At 35.4% G+C, this 20,303-nt stretch overlaps 1 protein-coding gene across 10 annotated transcripts in view; it reads right to left on the reverse strand.

Annotated features, from left to right (window-relative positions):
• PHF20L1 (PHD finger protein 20 like 1) overlaps nucleotides 1–20,303 on the reverse strand; it is a 79,753-nt gene that overhangs the window by 26,604 nt on the left and 32,846 nt on the right. For all 10 annotated transcript variants that reach the window (XM_059901353.1, XM_059901345.1, XM_059901352.1 and 7 more), the window contains 5 exons: nucleotides 17,141–17,393; nucleotides 14,815–15,003; nucleotides 14,347–14,553; nucleotides 7,972–8,028; nucleotides 6,598–6,705 (listed from right to left, as the gene is read on the reverse strand). In XM_059901353.1, coding sequence (XP_059757336.1) covers nucleotides 6,598–6,705; nucleotides 7,972–8,028; nucleotides 14,347–14,553; nucleotides 14,815–15,003; nucleotides 17,141–17,393 — 814 coding nt within the window. The remainder of the gene's footprint in view (nucleotides 1–6,597; nucleotides 6,706–7,971; nucleotides 8,029–14,346; nucleotides 14,554–14,814; nucleotides 15,004–17,140; nucleotides 17,394–20,303) is intronic.

Here is a 20,303-nt window from a genome sequence, read left to right on the forward strand (position 1 = left end):
GATTTCAATTTTCTTAAATTTACTGAAGCTTGATCTGTGACCCAAGATGTGATCTATCCTGGAGAATGTTCCGTGTGCACTTGAGAAGAAAGTGTAATCTGCTGTTTTTGGATGGAATGTCCTATAAATATCAATTAAATCTATCTGGTCTATTGTGTCATTTAAAGCTTCTGTTTCCTTATTTATTTTCATTTTGGATGATCTGTCCATTGGTGTAAGTGAGGTGTTAAAGTCCCCCACTATTATTGTGTTACTGTCAAGTTCCTCTTTTATAGCTGTTAGCAGTTGCCTTATGTATTGAGGTGCTCCTGTGTTGGTTGCATATATATTTGTAATTGTTATATCTTCTCCTTGGATTGATCCCTTGATCATTATGTAGTGTCCTTCCTTGTCTCTTGTAACATTCTTTATTTTAAAGTCTATTTTATCTGAGTATTGCTGCTCCAGCGTTCTTTTGATTTCCATTTGCATGGAATATCTTTTTCCATTCCCTCACTTTCAGTCTGTATGTGTCCCTAGGTCTGAAGTGGGTCTCTTGTAGACAGCATGTATATGGGTCTTGTTTTTGTATCCATTCAGCGAGCCTGTGTCTTTTGGTTGGAGCATTTAATCCATTCACGTTTAAGGTAATTATTGATATGCATATTCCTATGACCATTTTCTTAATTGTTTTGGGTTTGTGTTTGTATGTTCTTTTCTTCTCTTGTGTTTCCCACTTAGAGAAGTTCCTTTAGCATTTGTTGTAGAGCTGGTTTGGTAGTGCTGAATTCTCTTAGCTTTTGCTTGTCTGTAAAGCTTTTGATTTCTCCATCGAATCTGAATGAGATCCTTGCCAGGTAGAGTAATCTTGGTTGTAGGTTCTTCCCTTTCATCACTTTAAATATGTCATGCCACTCACTCCCTTCTGGCTTGTAGAGTTTCTGCTGAGAAACCAGCTGTTAACCTTATGGGAGTTCCCTTGTATGTTATTTGTTGTTTTTCCCTTGCTGCTTTCAATAATTTTTCTTTGTCTTTAAATTTTTGCCAATTTGATTACTATGTGTCTCCACATGTTTCTCCTTGGGTTTACTCTGTATGGGACTCTCTGCGCTTCCTGGACATGCGTGACTATTTCCTTTCCCATGTTTGGGAAGTTGTCAACTGTAATCTCTTCAAATATTTTCTCTGGTCCTTTCTCTCTCTTCTCCTTCTGGGACCCCTATAATGCAAATGTTGTTGTGTTTAATGTTGTCCCAGAGGTCTCTTAGGCTGTCTTTGTTTCTTTTCATTCTTTTTTCTTTATTCTGTTCTGCAGCAGTGAATTCCACCATTCTGTCTTCCAGGTCACTTATCCATTCTTTTGCCTCAGTTATTCTGCTATTGATTCCTTCTAGTGAATTTTTCATTTCAGTTATTTTATTGTTCATCTGTTTGTTTGTCCTTTAATTCTTCTAAGTCTTTGTTAAACATTTCTTGCATCTTCTCGATCTTTGCCTCTATTCTTTTTCCGAGGTCCAGGATCATCTTCATTATCATTATTCTGAATTCTTTTTCTGGAAGGTTGCCTATCTCCACTTCACGTAGTTGTTTTTCTGGGGTTTTATCTTGTTCCTTCATCTGGTACATAGCCCCCTGCCTTTTCCTCTTGTCTGTCTTTCTGTGAATGTGGTTCTTGTTCCACAGGCTGCAGGACTGTAGTTCTTCTTGCTTCTGCTGTCTGCCCTCTGGTGGATGAGGCTATCTAAGAGGATTGTGGGCTTCCCTGGTGGCGCAGTGGTTGAGAATCTGCCTGCCAATGCAGGGGACACGGGTTCGAGCCCTGGTCTGAGAAGATCCCACACGCCGTGGAGCGGCTAGGCCCGTGAGCCACAGTTGCTGAGCCTGCATGTCTGGAGCCCGTGCTCCGCAACAAGAGAGGCCGCGATAGTGAGAGGCCCGCGCACCGTGATGAACAGTGGCCCCCACTTGCCACAACTAGAGAAAGCCCTCGCACAGAAACGAAGACCCAACACAGCCATAAATAAATAAATAAATAAATAAATAAATAAAAATTAGCTTAAAAAAAAAAAAAAAAGAGGCTTGTGCAAGTTTCCTGATGGGAGGGACTGGTGGTGGGTAGAGCTGGCTGTTGCTCTGGTGGGCAGAGCTCAGTAAAACTTTAATCCACTTGTCCGCTGATGGGTGGGGCTGGGTTCCCTCCCTGTTGGTTGTTTGGCCTGAGGCGACCCAACACTGGAACCTACCCAGGCTCTTTGATGGGGCTAACGGCGTACTCTGGGAGGAGTCACGCCAAGGAGTACTTCCCAGAACTTCTGCTTCCAGTGTCCTTGTCCTCACGGTGAGAAACAGCCACCCCCCGCCTCTGCAGGAGAACCTCCAACACTAGCAGGTAGGTCTGGTTCAGTCTCGCCTGGGGTCACTGCTCCCGATGCGCACACTACTTTGTGTGTGCCCTCCAAGAGTAGAGTCTCTGTTTTCCCCAGTCCTGTCAAAGTCCTGCAATCAAATCCCGCTAGCTTTCAAAGTCTGATTCTCTAGGAATTCCTCCTCCCGTTGCCGGACCCCCAGGTTGGGAAGCCTGATGTGGGGCTCAGAACCTTCACTCCGGTGGGTGGACTTCTGTGGTATAAGTGTCCTCCAGTTTGAGAGTCACCAACCCAGCAGTTATGGGATTTGATTTTATTGTGAGTGCACCCCTCCTACCGTCTCATTTTGGCTTCTCCTTTGTCTTTGCATGTGGCGTATCTTTTCTGGTGAGTTCCAGTGTCTTCCTGTCGATGGCTGTTCAGCAGTTAGTTGTGACTCCGGTGCTCTCGCACGAGGGAGTGAGAGCACGTCCTTCTACTCTGCCATCTTGAACCTATTCAGTGACTTGATTTTTAGCTTAACCATTTTGTTGATGAGATTCCAGTGGGTATAATCCATTTATTTACATAGTGATACGGAGTCCACTGAATGGACAGGTGGACACCTGGGCCGATGCCAGTGCTGCTGTAAACATTCTTGTATATGTCTCCCGATGTACCTACCGTGTGAGTTTAGTTAGGAATCTGAGGTCACGTGGTAGCACATCGTCAACTCTACTCTCATCAGAAAAGCATCACTGCTTTTCCATAGCAGTTGTACAGCTGTCTCCATCTCCTCAGCAACATCTGACATCATCCACCTTGTAATTTCTGCCCACGTGGCAGATAGGAAATAGATTTCACCAGGTTCTGAAAACTGCATTATGCAGCTTCTCATAAGAGTGAGCACTGTATTATATAATCATTTTATCATTTTCAGGTTTCCACTTCTGTGAAATACCTGTTGAAATCTTTTGTCCATTTTCATACTGGGTTTTCTTTTCCTTTTTGAACTGCAAGAGTTTGAAATATATTTTGAATACCAATGCTTTGTCAGGTACTTGCATTGCCAGTATCTTCTTATGGTTTGTGCTATGTTTTCACTCTCTTTGTAATGCTTGTGATGAACCAAAGTTCATTTCAGTCTAATCACATTTTCAACCTTTTCGTTTCAGGTTAGCATTTTTTGTTTAGAAATCTCTGCCCAAAGATCATAAAGATGTTTTCCTATACTTTCGAAGTTCTATAGTTTTGTCTTTCACATACTAAGTATTTAACCAACCTGTAATTGATTTTTGTGTACGGTGTAAGGTGGAGTCCAGTTTCATTCTTCTTCACCATATGGATTATAAATTGTTATAATACCAATTACTGAAAAGTTCATCCCTTATCTGTTAAGCTAAAATGCCAGCTTTGAATAAACCAAGTTTTGAAATATGTATGAGTCTGCTTTGGATTATCCTGTTCTTAATAAATCTATTCTTTCGAACTACCTCACTGTTGTAATAACTATAACTGAACAGTAATTCTTCTCCGTATTCTTCTTCAAGAGTGACTGTGTTATTTTTGGCTCTTTACTCTTCCATATTAAGTTTCAGAATCAGCAATGAACCTATAGATTTATTTGAAGTGACATCTATAGCAAATCTACAACCCCATGAACATGAATTATTTCCCATTTGTTTAGGCCTTCTTTACGTTTCTAAATAAAGTTTTATAATCTGCTATTCATAGTTTTTTGTTTTTCAAACATAAGTACACATGGATGTATCAAATGGTTTTTCTACATTTATCAAAACTGTAATGTTACTGTGGTGAATTTCATTAATTGATTTTCTAATGTCAAACCAACTCTGCATTCCAAACCTATGCGGTCATACTTTTAAATATACTGCTAGATTTAATTCCATAACATTTATTTATGTGTTTTGCATCTTTGTCCATAAATAAGAACAGCCCGTGATTGTCCTTTCCCATACCATTCTCTTCTGATTTAGAGAGCAAAGTTATTTAAATCATCTAAAGTGAATTTGGAGTTGTATTAGTTTCCTAGGGCTGCCCCAACAAATTACCACAAATTTGGTGGATTGAAACAATAGAAATTTATTCTCTCTCAGTTCTGGGGGCCAGAAGTCCAAAATTAGGTCTCAGCAGGGCCATCTCCCTCTGAAGTCTCTAGGGGCAAATTCTTCCTTGCCTCTTGCAGCTTTTGGTGGCTCAAGCTCCTTGGCTTGGAACTGCATCACTCCAATCACTTCCTATGTGTTTGCACAGGCTTCTCCCCTGTGTCTCAAATCCCCCTCTCCTTTCTCTTATAAGACACCAGTCATTGGCTTTAGGGTCCACTCCAAAACCCAGATGACCGCAATCTTAATCATATCAGCAAAGATCCTATTCCCGAACGCAGTCACGTTCACAGGTATGGGGGTCAGGAGTTGCACACCTACTTGCGGGGTTCACGATTCATCCCACTACAGGAGTGCACCCTCTTTTTCTAAATTCTAAAATGATTTATGTAAGTTTGGAATAATCTGCTCCTTTAATGTTTGGTAGAACTTGACAGCAAAACTTGTTGGACCAGGACATCTTTCTTCGTGAAAAGATTTTAAAACGCTGATTAAATTTCTTTCAAGGTTTGAAGACCATTCAGGTTTCTACCTTCTTGAATAAGTTTGGTTTCTGGCAATTGCCCATACCTTCAAATAACCTCTCAAGTTCACTGGCATAAAGTTGTGTACATTATCTTATTTTTATGTCTGGAGCATCTGTAGTTATGTTCTCTTTATTCTTAATATCGTTTATCTGTACATTTTACGTTCTCTTTATTCTTAACATCGTTTATTTGTACATTTTGTCGTTTTCTTAACAGCCTTCCCAGAGGTTTGTTGATCTTATTCGTTTTTTACAAAAAAATTAATTTTGGCATTTTTCATTTCTTCCTACCATTTCTTTTTAGTTTATTAATTCCTGCTCATATGTTTATTATTCATATTCACTTCTACTTTTTTTGGACTTTTTCTTTTCTAACTTCTTAAGCTCGAGACTTAGCTGATTTTCAGCCTTCTTTTCTAATATAAGCATGTATACCAATTGATATTCTTCTTCTAAGTGCCATTTTAACCACATTCTCAAGTTTTGACACATATATAACATTTTCATCACCTGTCACTTTCTTAACATCTTACTTTCCCTTTGGTACTGTGCTTTCATCCATGAATTCTATAAAAATATTTTGCTTGATTTCTGAACATATGGGACTTTCTGTCTTTTCAATACTGATTTTAGTTAACTATAATACCTTTAAAATGTGTTGAGGTTTGCTTGAAGCTGCATCCCATGGTCAATTTTAATAAATGTTCGTGTCTGTTTGATAAAACTGTCTACTCTGCAGCTGCTGAGTTCAGTGTCCTGGACAGGTCTATTAGATCAACTGTGCAGCTGCCATCTTTCTTAGTATCCTTACAGATACTTTTGAGTTTTGTTAATTTATTAATTACTAAGAAAGATATGAGGATGCTACTCAGTGATGAAATTTAGAAATTGTATGTCTAGAAAGATATAAAGTGAACTGAACCTTTATCATTATATGGTAACCTCCTATCTCCAGGAATGATTTTTGCTTTAATGACTATGTAAAAGGACATCCTTTACAGACAGGCTACTGATAGAAAAATAATTTGGTTTTTTCCAGGTTTTTCTAAAAATGTTTTCCCTCATTTTTGAAAGCTAATTCAAGGGACTATAAGATTCTAGATTGAGAATAATTCCTTCAGTACACAGAAGGGTACTTGGTCAGGGTATCCAGTCCACCACAACACTGGCAATGAAAGACTCTTATCAGTTGCAGTGATTAATTTACAAACCACTTAACTTACAGACTGTAGTAAAACAGAGCTGCATATTTTCAAAATTAGCAAGACAAGGGAAAGCTACTACAGGAACTTCTCAGCTGTCAAGAACATGGGAATATTGTCCTACCATCATTTTGGTAGAAAAGGACAGTTGAAAGCATCTTAGAATTTTTAAAACTGGGAATCACCATTTTAGCATACAGTCAGCCCTCTGTATCCACAAGTTCTGTGACTGGGGATTTAACCAACTGCAGATCAATTTTCAATTTCCAAGGATATGGAACCACAGGTATGAAGGGCCGAATATACCATGCCATTTGATATAAGAAACTTGGGCATCAGTGGATTTTGGTACCCGCTGGGGGTCCTGGAACCAATCCCCCCCCCCCACCAACCGGATACTGAGGGAGGACTGTACTTACCATGCTGCTTAGATTTCTTTTTCTTTTTCTTCTTCTTCTTCTGCTTTGGTTTGTAGTGATCTTTGTCCCTCTTCTCTTTTCTTTCTTTATCCTTTTCTTTTCTCTTACCTAAATGACCAAAGTGAGTAAGTTAGTAATCATGACTGATCCTGAGTTGTTCCTCTGTGGTTAACCTAAAAGCAGCATTTATGTTTTAATCAGCTATTCCAGTCACCTGCCCAGAGTGGATGGATTCAATTAAACTGTTCCTGTCATGAGTCTGGAACTCCTGATTAGCTTATTGGGCTATAAGAGGGGATCTTCATTAGCAGTGTTGAGAAATCCCAACTCCTGACACCTTAAAGTTAACACAGACAGTAGTTAAAATCTTTAAATGAGTAATATAACTCAGTTTCCTGATGTGGCAAGAAATAAACTCCATAACTTAAGAAAGACCTGACTGAGGAGACTCAGCATTTCCACACAAAATTTAATGAGAAAATATACTAGAAGCTTAAAAAATAAAAAACAAAAAAACTTGAACTTGTTTTTTCTTTGGAAAAACAAAAAAACTAAATCATTTCCACAAATAATTCCTTCAGTCTTTCAATACTTTCCCAGTGTATACAAGAATGAAAATAAAAAGCACAAAGAAAAAAACTTATTTCATTAAACTAAATTTTGTCCCCAAATTTTAAAATATTCCTTTTTCCCAATCATATGCACTTTAAAGAAAATGAACAGATGTTAAAACAGTTTCCTAGAGTATTTTATTTAAAATTAATTCATCACATATATTCAACTATTGTTCCAACTCAGAAAGGTTTAGCCCATAACTTATCAACCATATTAAACCAACTTTCAGTAACTCAAGCTCCAGGTAGCTAATCTGTAGAATACTTAAGACTATTATCCATCATTCCAAAACTTTTAGTCATTATAGCACAGAAGACAGAAAAGATAGCAGAAAAACTTTTAGTCATTATAGCACAGAAGACAGAAAAGACAGCAGAAAACTTAGTAACTTTTTATAAAGTAAGTAAAAAAATAAAAAAGGCTGAAAAAAAAGGCTATTTTAATTTACCATCCATTCTCTAAGTTTCAACAATATTAAATGGCAGCTTATTTTTAAACAGTCATAGTTTTAAAGATGTTCAAAAACATCAAGTTCTCAGAGAAAGCCTTAGGCTCCCTTGACAAAAAATACACATACTACTGCAAGATATGTATTTAAGAAATCACATATTTGGAGCCGAATAACACTAATAAACACTAAAACAGATGATCACTTACACCTAAAGGAGCACTAACAGGTAAAAAGTAAGGGACAGACTATGTCCTCCCACTGCCAAGCCATCTATAGCCTTTTGCTTAAAGATTACTTTCTGTTCATACCAAATGTAGTTGAGCTTTTTTCTTCCAATTTCACTTTTTTTTCTGTTTTCGATATTCCTGCAGGTTTAGGGGAAAAATATGTAAGTTTAGTCAGAAAGGGTTAAAAGTATGGGACAATGTTTTAAATTACAGTTGCTCACAAAACTCTACCTAAGACTCTTTTCCCCTAAAGGTCTACATTATTTTATTGCCTGAACTAGTAACAAAGAAGTGGCATTTCTTACTTCAAAGGGATAATAAATTAAGAATGATTCTTGTTCCCTCAGACTACTCAGATTAGATTCCTAGTTCCACCATTTATTAGCTCACAGCCTCAAGTAAATCATTTTAACTCTCAGTGCTTCAGTTTCCTTATCTGCTAAATAGGACTAAGAGCATCTACCTCCTATTGTTATCAGTATAAGATGAGTCAAAATGTGTATTGATGAAATGCTTAGTGTCTGATAGCTACTAAGTGTTTTTTTTCACTTTCTCCTTTATGGTGGGGTAATAATTTGAGACTACATCAGTTCTGGAAATAGCATAAATATGGGTCTGAACATAAAAAATGTTAGGATAAATGCACTAGGCAATCAGCTAAGATCAACTCTGGCATCACAGCCTTTGGCAATCCATGTTGAAATGCACTCCAGTGGTAGGTCCACGTAACATTTCTGCTCCTGTGACAATTATGACAAAATGCTATTCCAGTCATCCAAATGAAATATTAAATTTCATATTAAATTATACTGGTTTTCAACAATCTGCATAAAATTTTTAAACTATTATTTAACCTCTGTTGCCTAGAACAAACTTGTACCTTTGAACTCCATCATGAATGTGTTATTAGGTTATGATAAAAGCCAAAACAGAATTATTCTATAAATCATTTTGGTCTTTATCCAAATGTAAGATATAAAGGCTTATTATCACATACAAAATATTCAACCTTAGTGGCACTTAGGTCTTATTATCTAATAGTCCAAAATACATTTTTAAACCAATAGTGCACCTCATGAACTGTGCTGCTGACACAGACACACTTACCCAAGCTTCTCAACTCATATTCAACCACTGCCAGTGCTAATATCTTATGTGTGTCTAGGGTTAATCTAAGAAAAACACTCTAGTGCATTTAAAATACAATTTCAATCTATTAAATTATGCTTTAATATCACCAGTTACGAGTTCTTTGATTTTTAAATCACTGCAGTACAGTATCAAAAAAGCTAGCACTTTATTCATCTTACTGCAAATAATTTACATAATTTAAATAAAACACAATAAAAATGTAAAAATACCACTCAACTTGAATTACATGCTAATAAGGCTCTAATAATTAAGTAAAAATATTGATAATCTCCATGACAAAAAGATTTCTTATGACAAAATGAAAAGGACATCAGAGCAAAGAGAAATACAATTAAATTGCCTTATTATCAAAACTGTTGAACAAATGCCTCACTTCCTTTTACTAATCACTGTTTACTAACAATTAATGCCATGAAAATTCCACAAATTTGATGCAATTTTCTTGAAAATGACAAGGCATTTACAACAGAAACAGTAAGAGATTTGCTTTCTAAATCCTCTGTGACAGTAGAGCTATACCAGAAGCAGCCCTTGATCATGATTATTGCCTTGAAGGTCCCTCCCTAATCCCCAGGGGCACTGAATCTCCAGAGTGAAAGGTGGAGCAAGGCCAGAATCCCCTGGGGCGATTCAAATGGAAGGAACTGCCTTACAGGGCTGCCTTTCCTGACTGGAATGTGTGGGATCCCTCAGGTACTTGGAAGACAAATAAAATGGTCCTGAACCTCAGCTCCAGAACACAGGTCAGCACAGCAGAACAGATTCAGTAACTAACAGAGTGCTTTCAGGAGGACCTGTTCTAGATTGTTTTCACATGTTCTGGTGGGTCCCAAACCTTTATATTTCTTAACTGATAAAATTTTGAAAGTAAAATTGGGGAACTGAGAAAGGCTTCTCAACATTTTACACAATTAAGGATATTAAAATAAATAAATATTTCTATATGCAATAATGGCAAAACACCCATGCCCAAATAGAAAAAAAAATAGATCTATTCAAGAATTCTACAAAAGAATCAATTTCATTTTATGAGAAGTTCTCTACCTTGTCCTTATTTCACCATGCACTAGAATTTGGGAACCAAAGTACGTGGATATTAGTTTACAGAATAGTGATTTTTACTAAATTTTATCAACAGAACATTTTCGTCAAACAAAATATTACATAATATTCCAATACATAATACAAACCCCCCCCGTCAAATGAAAAACACAATAAAAAAACGAATGGAGCTGTTTAGATTAAAGCAAGAGCGACAGATCTCTGAGCCATGCCTGCTTTCACATCCTGCAAGGCGCAGTAATGTGGAGAGGTTTCGGCAGTGTGCTAAATATCTGATTCTCCTGGCAAAAAAGGAGGCTATCCCTGAGACTCTCCGTGGAAACCCCAGGCTCTGTACAAGCCATGAACATCTGCTGTGGGGTGGGGGGAGATTACGGAGTCTCTGTTTGTAGTTTTGTTTTGTACAATTCTGGAAAAAAACTGAAAAACACTTTAAAACAAAAAGGCTTTTTAGAAAGTAAATGTGAAATTGGTGTCCCCACAAGTCAGAATGTGACTGTTATTGTCTCACTGACTGTCTACACTGAGCTTCCATATTTTAACTCCTTGAAGGGGACAGAGTAACTCAGTATTTGTTATATCAGTACATATATCCAGTAGATAAATAAGAAAACTAGTTAACATCCCAGTTAGCGACAGAACTAAGAGTAACAGAACTAACACTCTATCCTTACCTAAAACTGGTTGGCTCTGTTAGAGAAAGCATTCTGATAATAAAATAAAAACAAAGGCATCGATTTTTACAAGGGCACCAATGACTGTTTTTGGTAATGGGGGCAGCAATAGTATTCTTAACCTTGGTTAGTCATATTGTATGCATGCTTCCCAGTGGAAGAATGCAGAGGATTAGGGCAAGTTCATTATCTATACTGGAAAAACAACTGTTAACCTATTAAGAACACATGTATATAATAATTGGATAATTCGCATAATCTCATTAATGCTTTACCATGACTGTGATATGAGCATGCATATATCACTCACACGAAAAAGTAAAACTCTAAGTCTGTTAAACTATTTCACAGTTAATGACTAACATTCTCATCATTCTTAATACCCCAAAAATTCCAATTTGAAAAAAATACCCCAGAAAATGTCTTTGATACAAGTTCTGGTAAATAATGCTTTCTGCAGAAGTTTTAAAATTCAACAGTAACAAAATTTACTTTTATAATTAACATGAAACAAACCAAGCAAACAAATTAAAAAATTAAAAAGAAAGAAGAAACAAAAACAAAACACCTGGTACTTTGACTGCAGATAGAAGACAACTTGGGAAGCGGAGAGAAGGCCAACAAATACTACGAAACAGTTTCGAGAGGGTAGCTAACAAAAATGTTGACAGAAAAAAGCACGCAGACCACTGAGAATTTCAGTGCAAGTCAGACAGGTTCACAAGGTTTTTTGTTTGTTTGTTTGTTTGTTTGTTTTTTTAAGAATTATATTCTTTTTTTTTTTTTTTAAAGGTTTCACATTATTTATTTATTTATTTATTTTTGGCTGTGTTGGGTCTTCGTTTCTGTGCGAGGGCTTTCTCTAGTTGTGGCAAGCGGGGGCCACTCTTCATCGCGGTGCGCGGGCCTCTTACTAGCGCGGCCTCTCTTGTTGCGGAGCACAGGCTCCAGACGCGCAGGCTCAGTAATTGTGGCTCACGGGCCTAGTTGCTCCGTGGCATGTGGGATCTTCCCAGACCAGGGCTCGAACCCGTGTGCCCTGCATTAGCAGGCAGATTCTCAACCACTGCGCCACCAGGGAAGCCCAGTTCACAAGGTTTTAATAAAAAGATTCCCAATTAGAACATGACCTGAATTCCATTACTTCCCTCAAAAAATAAAAAATTAAAAGGGGTAATAGAAATAAATCAGAATCCCCCCAAACCCCGCATTCAAATGTTGTGACTGTGTTCAACCCTCTAACAAATGGACTTCCAGTAATTAACATTTAAATCCATGCATTTCCTTGATTTAAGCAATTAAAGCTGTCGGTCATCACCATACTTAAGATGATCCTCACTCTTCAACAAACTTACAAATACATCACATTACAAATCCAAACTCCTCTCTACCTTTCACTTTTCCAGAAAACTATCTTACACCTTTGACTTTCTCAAACAGTTTTTCGAATACTTAAAAAGGAAAAAAATATTGTGCCTTCCCTCTACCTCAGTACATTTTTTAACCATTATAAGAAACAAGAACCACACCCCAATGATAATTAGCTACATCTCCACAAATATACCAGAAATTCTGGGGGAAAAAAAATCAAACCACTAGGCTAGTACTCTGATTAGACACAAAGTCACTGGAATTAAACATTTCCATGTACAATCACTACTTTGACATTTTAGGATACATCATTCAACTAACATAACTTAGTTATTATACAGCTATTTACATTCGTCTATCTTTCAGTCTTGTTACTATTGCTATATAAAAGAAAATACAAACGTTTTCAAATGCACATCTAAAAATAAATTCCCGGGGCTTCCCTGGTGGTGCAGTGGTTAAGTATCCACCTGCCAATGCAGGGTACACAGGTTCGAGCCCTGGTCTGGGAAGATCCCACATGCTGCAGAGCAACTAAGCCCGTGTGCCACAACTACTGAGCCTGCACTCTAGAGCCCATGAGCCACAACTACTGAGCCCACGCGCCTAGTGTCCGTGCTCCGCAACAAAAGAAGCCACCACAATGAGAAGCCCACGCACAGCAATGAAAACCTGAAGCAGCCAAAAATAAATAAATTAAATACATAAAGTAAAAATATACACATTTAAAAAACTAATGACTTTATCATTTAAAAAATAAATAAATAAAAATAAATTCCCCAATGAATATATATCATTTTAACTTGAACATATTTTTCATATATTCAGTACAGCAACAAATTCCAGATTGCTAAAGGACTCATAAGAACTTCACCAGGAAAAGTATCTCAAAGGGTTAAAGGTGATTCAGAAATCTTGTGAAAACAGGGAAAAGAAAAATTAATTACCCTACAGATAGAAGGGGCTTAGAAATTGTCCAAAGACAATGCATCAGTTCTGGGAAATGACAAGAAATGTTTCAAAGCCTACAAATCTTCAAATTTGGGCACTGATTTTTTTAAAACAAGATATGGAAACACTATCACATACAAAATAACTTCAGTCTTTTATTGATTAATGGAACTGTAGAACACTGTATGTTTAATATTAGTTACACTTTCACTTTGAAAGAAGGAACAAGAAGGTAACAGCAGTAATATAAAAAGTATGCTTCTTAAGTTACTTCAATCATTTTATTTTAATATACACCACCACCAGAAAAGAGCAAGCTCTATTTTATACTTCACCCAAGGATTTGATAAAGTGGTTTCAGAGAAGATGCTACTAAAATCGATTATCCCCAGTGCTCTCTGGCTGCTAATCAAAAAACAGTTTTATGTTTTTCCCTACTTCTGAACTGACTCAATTCACCTCATTCATCCATCTACTGATAATACCAAATTAGTAATTTACTGGAAAAGCATTTGAAATTAGTATTTGCCTTTTTTTTTCTTTTACTGTAGGGACTCTTTGGTTGAGGTTAAAATTCTATAAAACTTCCAAGTAAAACAATGTAACCATATAAGCGAAATATAAATAAATATAAATCTAATATTCTGTTAGATTAAAATATCAACTTGATAAAATACCTCCGAAAGATTTCAGATTACAATAAGTGTCATAAAATCATCAAAAAATGTCTTATTGAGTATGGCTGATTTTACACATTAGACTCCCAAAATAACATTACAACAAATTACATTTAAATTTTGGAGATTCTGCTCCAAAATATGGGATTATATGTAAGATACAGGTATATAAATTAATTTAAGCTAAGTGTTTCTTAAATATTAAATTCTATTAAATCCTTAAACCTAAGTATTGAGCCCATTAAGTTATTTTCTGGCTTCAAAACCAAGAAACTTCTGCAATTATATTTAGCTCTAGTAATTCCTATTTAGTAGAAACAGGATATAAGAAAGAAGTAGCGAGAAGGAAGTAGATTAAAGTGACAAAATAAGAAGTATATCCAGAGAATATGATAGTAAACGGTCACACAAAAGGACTTTAAACAGACTGAAAAACCCTATCTTCCACAGATGTTATGGAGAAGTATTTATAAAGAGGAACTACATATTAAAATAATGTAATTATACATCAAACTGTTTTTACTGTATAAATGCAAGCCTAGCTAACTTGTAAAATGAATCTTTTTTACCTGATGCTGTTGGAGCTCCTCGTCCATCAGTTACTGCTTTGGAAGAAAGATTTGTAAGCATCTGTGTATCTTCCTTTTCTGCCCTGGGGCATTCATTATGGTAAGAGGGATCTGGGACTAGCGGTGCTGTAACTTCCGAACCACGACTTAAGTCAAGAGGGAGACAGGGTCCCAGTTTCTCAAGTGACAAATGTGCAACATCAGGCACTACACAAAATAAAGAATGTAATATGTTAATATAAATACACTGCCTCAGTTAATATCCATGTGGATTAAAATGTTATATAAATTAAACAGTGCCTGGAAATAAAGACGGCACTAAATAAATACTTGTAGAATTAAATGAAGTGCTTATAAGTCCAAAAGATGTTAAGGAAAAAGCTGAAATTTCTTAATATTTTAATAAGCTTTATCTCAGTGTTTTGTCTTCTTTTATGTTTGGTTCTATAGAAAATCAATATACATTACCCTCTGGTACTGAAGACTCTTGCTGATTTTGAGAACTGATGGAGAATACTTTCCCATCAGTGGCTGGAGAGGGAGGAGAAACCTTTTCTACAGAATCATCAGGCATGGGCAAGGTGGCTAAACGCTGAGATCTTCTTCTCCGCTCACTATGCTTGAAAGGTCTAGGGGGGTTCACAGGCTGTGGAGGACCTAGAAAAAGATCTTCAATGTTCACGAAGCAGATACATGCCAGGATCATCTTATAATACTTAAGGAGAAAAATGGGAAAAATGATTCAAATTCTGCCCTCTGATGTTGTAAGGTATCCACAAGGAATGGTATGTTCCAAAAGTAATCAAAGGCAAAAACTGCCCTCATTCACAAGGGTTAATCAAAACTTCTAAAATCTAAAGCCTACTAGAACCAAAAGAAAATAACATGGAACATTAATTTCAGGTAGTTTCCCAAGTAACAGACTACAGTTAATTCTCTAATTGCAGATCGTTGTTAGTTGCCATTTTTCCTTTGGGAAAATAATCTCTGTATAGCCAAAGATTTAAAAAAAAAAAAAAAAAAAAAAAATATATATATATATATATATATATATATATATATATATGTATATCCCTTTTGCTACATTACAAATCTAGAAACTCTAAGGAACAAAAAAGGCAGGGGCATAGGTGACAAAAATCTGACATGCATTGTAGAGTTAGTGCTTTACTTGCCAAAGTAAAACTAATGTAAGTAATTTTATCCCACCCTCGTTCCCGCAAATGGATTTTTATAAACATATATTTGGGCCTGATTCATTAAAAAAAATTGAACACAAACAACTTTAAGTACTCATTATGGGCAAAAACCGAGGATTTTTAAAGAATATGACACTTCTTGTACTCACGTGTTTTTTGTTTTGTTTTAAAAAACTAACTTGGTGAGCCATTTAAGCATCTTCTAGCTATGTATTAACAGAAGTTTGGAAATTTTTTTTTTTTAACCTTTCATTTTCTTCTTTCTACATGGCATGTAAACATGTTTGATGATTTAGAACAGGCAGGACTACATAAGCCAATATACGCATGTTAATTTAGAAGGAGGAAATAAGAGTGGTCTAAAAAGGTTGATGCTTTGGGTATTTAAAAATAATTTTACAAAAGTCAAAATGCAAGAGACATGGTGATAATGGAAAAACAAAAGAATAAAATTCAGTTGCTGTAACACTGGCCATAATACCAAAATACAAAACAATTGCAAAATAAAATACGTATCAATGTCATGTGACATTGTAGTGACTACTAATGATATTATTTCATGATAAATGCCATAACGAAATGAAGCTTATGAAGAAACAATCGAGTTTTTCTGTGTCCATCCTTTCTACTCATTTATTAAAAAGAACCAAAACAAAACAAAGAAGTACCAAAACCTGATCAAAAATTGAAAAACACGGTTTGGCAAAAAAAGTACAGCAATGGAATGCAAGAGAAAGTTAATATATTTGACTGATAGAAGTCTTCTCAATGTCACCATTTTTAATTGTTGTGGAAGATATGATATGGAGAAGTTCATAAGGAAATGTGTCATATTCATTTAATAATCAGGTTACTAATTCATTCACTGTATAAACAGCAAAATTATCTTTTACCCAGTGACTTTTCAGGTAATTATTTTTCATATGTCTCTAACTTAGAATACTAAAACATGAGAAACACACGGTCAACACAAATCTTGTCTTATATATATCCAAACCCATGTCAAAAGGCTATTTAAAAAAGACCAAGTTAACTCTTGAAAGATCAGTGGTATTGAAACAGTAAAATCTTTAAAAATAAGACCAAGGAAGCAATCTTCTCTCCTTAGTAAGATTAAACTGAAGTTTGCACTCTAAATACTACAGTAAGAACTGAATAAAATGTATTGCCGCAGGGGGTACAGACAACTGGAGACGATAACTAAATCTATCCATAAGAATAGTCTTAGGAGTTCAGGAAAACATCCACCATGGGTCTTTTTGTATCTCATAATGGTTTTGTTCTGTTTTTTTGTAATGAATCAGGCCTCTCATTGTGCTTGGATTATTAGTTGAGGAGAGTCAAACTACAGTGGAATTTTGGTTATTAAATGCTAAGGTTTAACCAGCAGTACAGTCACTGTACCTCTGTACAATACATCAGTCAGAAATGTAAATGGTTTTTGCCCCTAAAATAGTTTCAAGTCTTCCCTATCATATCCACTTAAGTTTGAATTTTTAAAATGCAACTTCATAAAAATACAATATAACTACAACCAAACTGTTTTTAATGTATCTTATAGGATAAGTAACTATTTTTTAAAAATCTGTGCTCACTAGTTTTATTTATCATTGAAGAAGAAAGCTGAGATACAAGCGTCAAATCCTCGACTTGTATTAATTCTGGGGAAAGTGGTGATTTAGGGGGTTTTATACACCCAGAAGAATCTCCAGATTCATGTTTGCATTTCTTGCTGCGAGCCTTCCCTGAAGACAAAGTTGAGGATAACAGTGCAGGTTTCTGAGTGTTGGCAGAACTGCTAATGTCAGCTTCATTTTTTTTCTGACTTTGAGGTTTAGGTGAAATCGCCTGAATAAATAATAAAAAATTGATATTTTTATTTTGGTTTCTTCATTTTTGTTCTTGTTTTCTATTTTGATTGTTAAGCAACTTTAGTATCCAAAAACATTGTTAAGCAACATATAACATTTCTATTACAAATGAAAAACCAAAAAGAACCCCACAAATTATTAACTAAAAGTTGAATAGGCTGTCTTTAAAGGGATGCTGTCAACTTGTAGTCTAAATTTGGGTTTTTTTAAATGTATTATTTATAATATTCTCAGAAAATAAAATGTTATCTTACTGGACAAATATGTTCTGTATTGAGTTAAAATATACCTCTTTTGACACCATAATTACCAATGACATTGACAATAATTAGGTAAACAGCATTTTCAAGTTTTAGAGCATTAGAGGAATACATTTAAGCTTCTGCCTTTCAGATTTTTTTTAATAAAATAATTTCCTTTATCAAGTTCAATGCAGAGGTTTAAGTAGACAATTTCCCTTTAAAGAAAGATCTCAACAGGAAAACAATGATCAAATTAACGAAACATTATCTTTAACTCATTTTAGTGCTGAAAGCTAGAGTTTCATAAGCATAATGCATCATGAAATCAAAGCCACCAGCAATACAGAGTTAAAAGACTAAAAAACAATACAAAACAAGCAACAACAACAACAACAAAAAAAAAACAAGGAGTAAAACCAAGTGTAAGTTAAAAACATTGGATTTAAAAACAAAATACGTCGCATTCTTAGATGAGAGTTTTTACCTTCTTCCTGCCAACTGATACTTTTAAAAAAAAATTAGAACTTTGTCAGTTCTTTCATAAAGAATATCTTCATTCATTTGGCAGTAAAATGTCCTACATATGTCAAACTATATGTGAATGTGTCCTAAGACAACAGAGAACAGCCACATTCGATGGATTTGCAATCTATGGTGTTGGAATGCCTACCCTGCATCTCTTTTTGATATATGTATCTGAGAGCAAAGTATGAGATACACTTTTTTTTAAAAAAACCTATGCTAAAATAGGCTTTTATAAAGAACCAAACTACTAGCTCTATGAACAACATGCTTGTCCCCAAGATACCTTTTTACTTCCATATCTTTTGTGAGGGATGACCATCAGGTCTGCAGTCTGCAGTTCTCTGGAATATGGAAGATCATTGTCTGGGGACCAAACAGCTTTCTGTTCCCACTAAAAATATTTATAAAGTGCTCAAATTTTGGTGGAAAAAAAGTGAATATGTGGTATTAAGTATGGCACCTCTGTGCTACAGGTGGCACGCTGGGCATGCCACACGGAAGGGCTGGCGTCAAGTGTCTCATTCACTGAGTTGTCATCATTTCTATTCTTGAATTTACTCATTACACACGTGTATAAGTGCAGATTAATCATTTGAAAAAAACCCTCCATATACAGAAAGGATTCCTAAGCTTATCATAAAAGGTGTTGCCAGAAAAGTAATTAGAGCCATTACTTGTAAATAAACAATTTTATTGTTCATCTTCACATATGTGAGAGACATCACTACAGCATCCATTACTCTCAAGTTACAAAGTTATAAAACAAGATTTTAATACTTAAATTAATATCTTGATAAGGTGCTTAACCTCTAAACAAGGACAAATAAACATTTTTTAAAACTTACTGAATTATGCATCTAATGCAGGTTTTATCCAAAAGTAAATATAACATGACAATTCCCTAATACAATTAAATGATCTATAATTAATAATCTGAGAACTGGGGCTCAAGACCACAGAGTTTGAGTTTTTTTTAAATGTAAATAAATAAATCCCTTAGGACAGTAAGTTTTGGCCTTAGGCCTGTTATAAATCTACGTCATGAGTGGCATTATTTTACTCATTAGGGCAACAGAGGTTAGTGACAATCTCTCTCCTTCAAGTCTATTGTTGATACCGAGATGTAATTAAGAATTTTATAACTCGGCTTTTTAACTTTGAAGAAGGGCAAACACTTAGCACAAAAATTAAGAGTATGGTTACAAAACATTTCACACTGAAATCAACCTGAATGACAAAAAAGGGGGGGGAACAGCATTCTGTTCCTTAAAAATATAAAATAATTTACAAAGTTTTCATTAATGATCATTGGTCTCTTCGTTACAAAACTGGGAAGGACTCTCAAAATTTTTTTGATTATGTAAATAAAAACAGCCGAGTTACTCAATTTTTTTTCTTTTTTTTAAGCTCAGTTTCAAAATGTTGTACTTCTCTCTGAAATGGGCACTGCCCTCTACACTAACTTTCACATATAATAAATAATTTTCACAATCACATTCATCTCAGCAGGATTGTGCATAATGAAAGATTGACATTGTAATGAATTTTCCAGAAACATTTTATTACCCAAGTCCCTGATTTATTGCATTCTGAGAATACCATAAACAGTGGTGAAGATACAAAATATTGTTATATCTGGGACGTTGAATATAGTAATACACAGTAAAAAAGTCACTTAAAATTTGGTTGATATACTGACAATAACGGCAAAGACTTAACCGTTTGATGACCACAGAAAATCAGAAGGTATGATTCGCTGACATATTAATCAATTTAAAAGATCATTGATTCAATACAACATTAATGGAGGCACCAAAACAATGCACTGTTATCAAATCAGGCCTAAAATAACCCTGAAAAACTCAATACAATATCAATTAAATTTGGACTGGTTTTTAAAACGCATATAGAGAAGAGCAACAGGTACTCATTGTAAAGTCTTCTTTATTAGGCTACTAATAAAGAAAATTGAAATAATACAAAAAGGGTATATTAAACCTACATTAAGGCTCAGATTTTAAAACAGGAGAACCAAGGAAATCCAGTTATGGCTATTACTGTGTTCTTATAGTCTTACAGTGCCCAAGAAGGTAAGCCCTTAGGAAATGGAAAAGCATGCA

This window comes from Balaenoptera ricei, chromosome 17 (genome assembly GCF_028023285.1).
Source record: "Balaenoptera ricei isolate mBalRic1 chromosome 17, mBalRic1.hap2, whole genome shotgun sequence".
NCBI classification, from domain to species: Eukaryota; Metazoa; Chordata; class Mammalia; order Artiodactyla; family Balaenopteridae; genus Balaenoptera; species Balaenoptera ricei.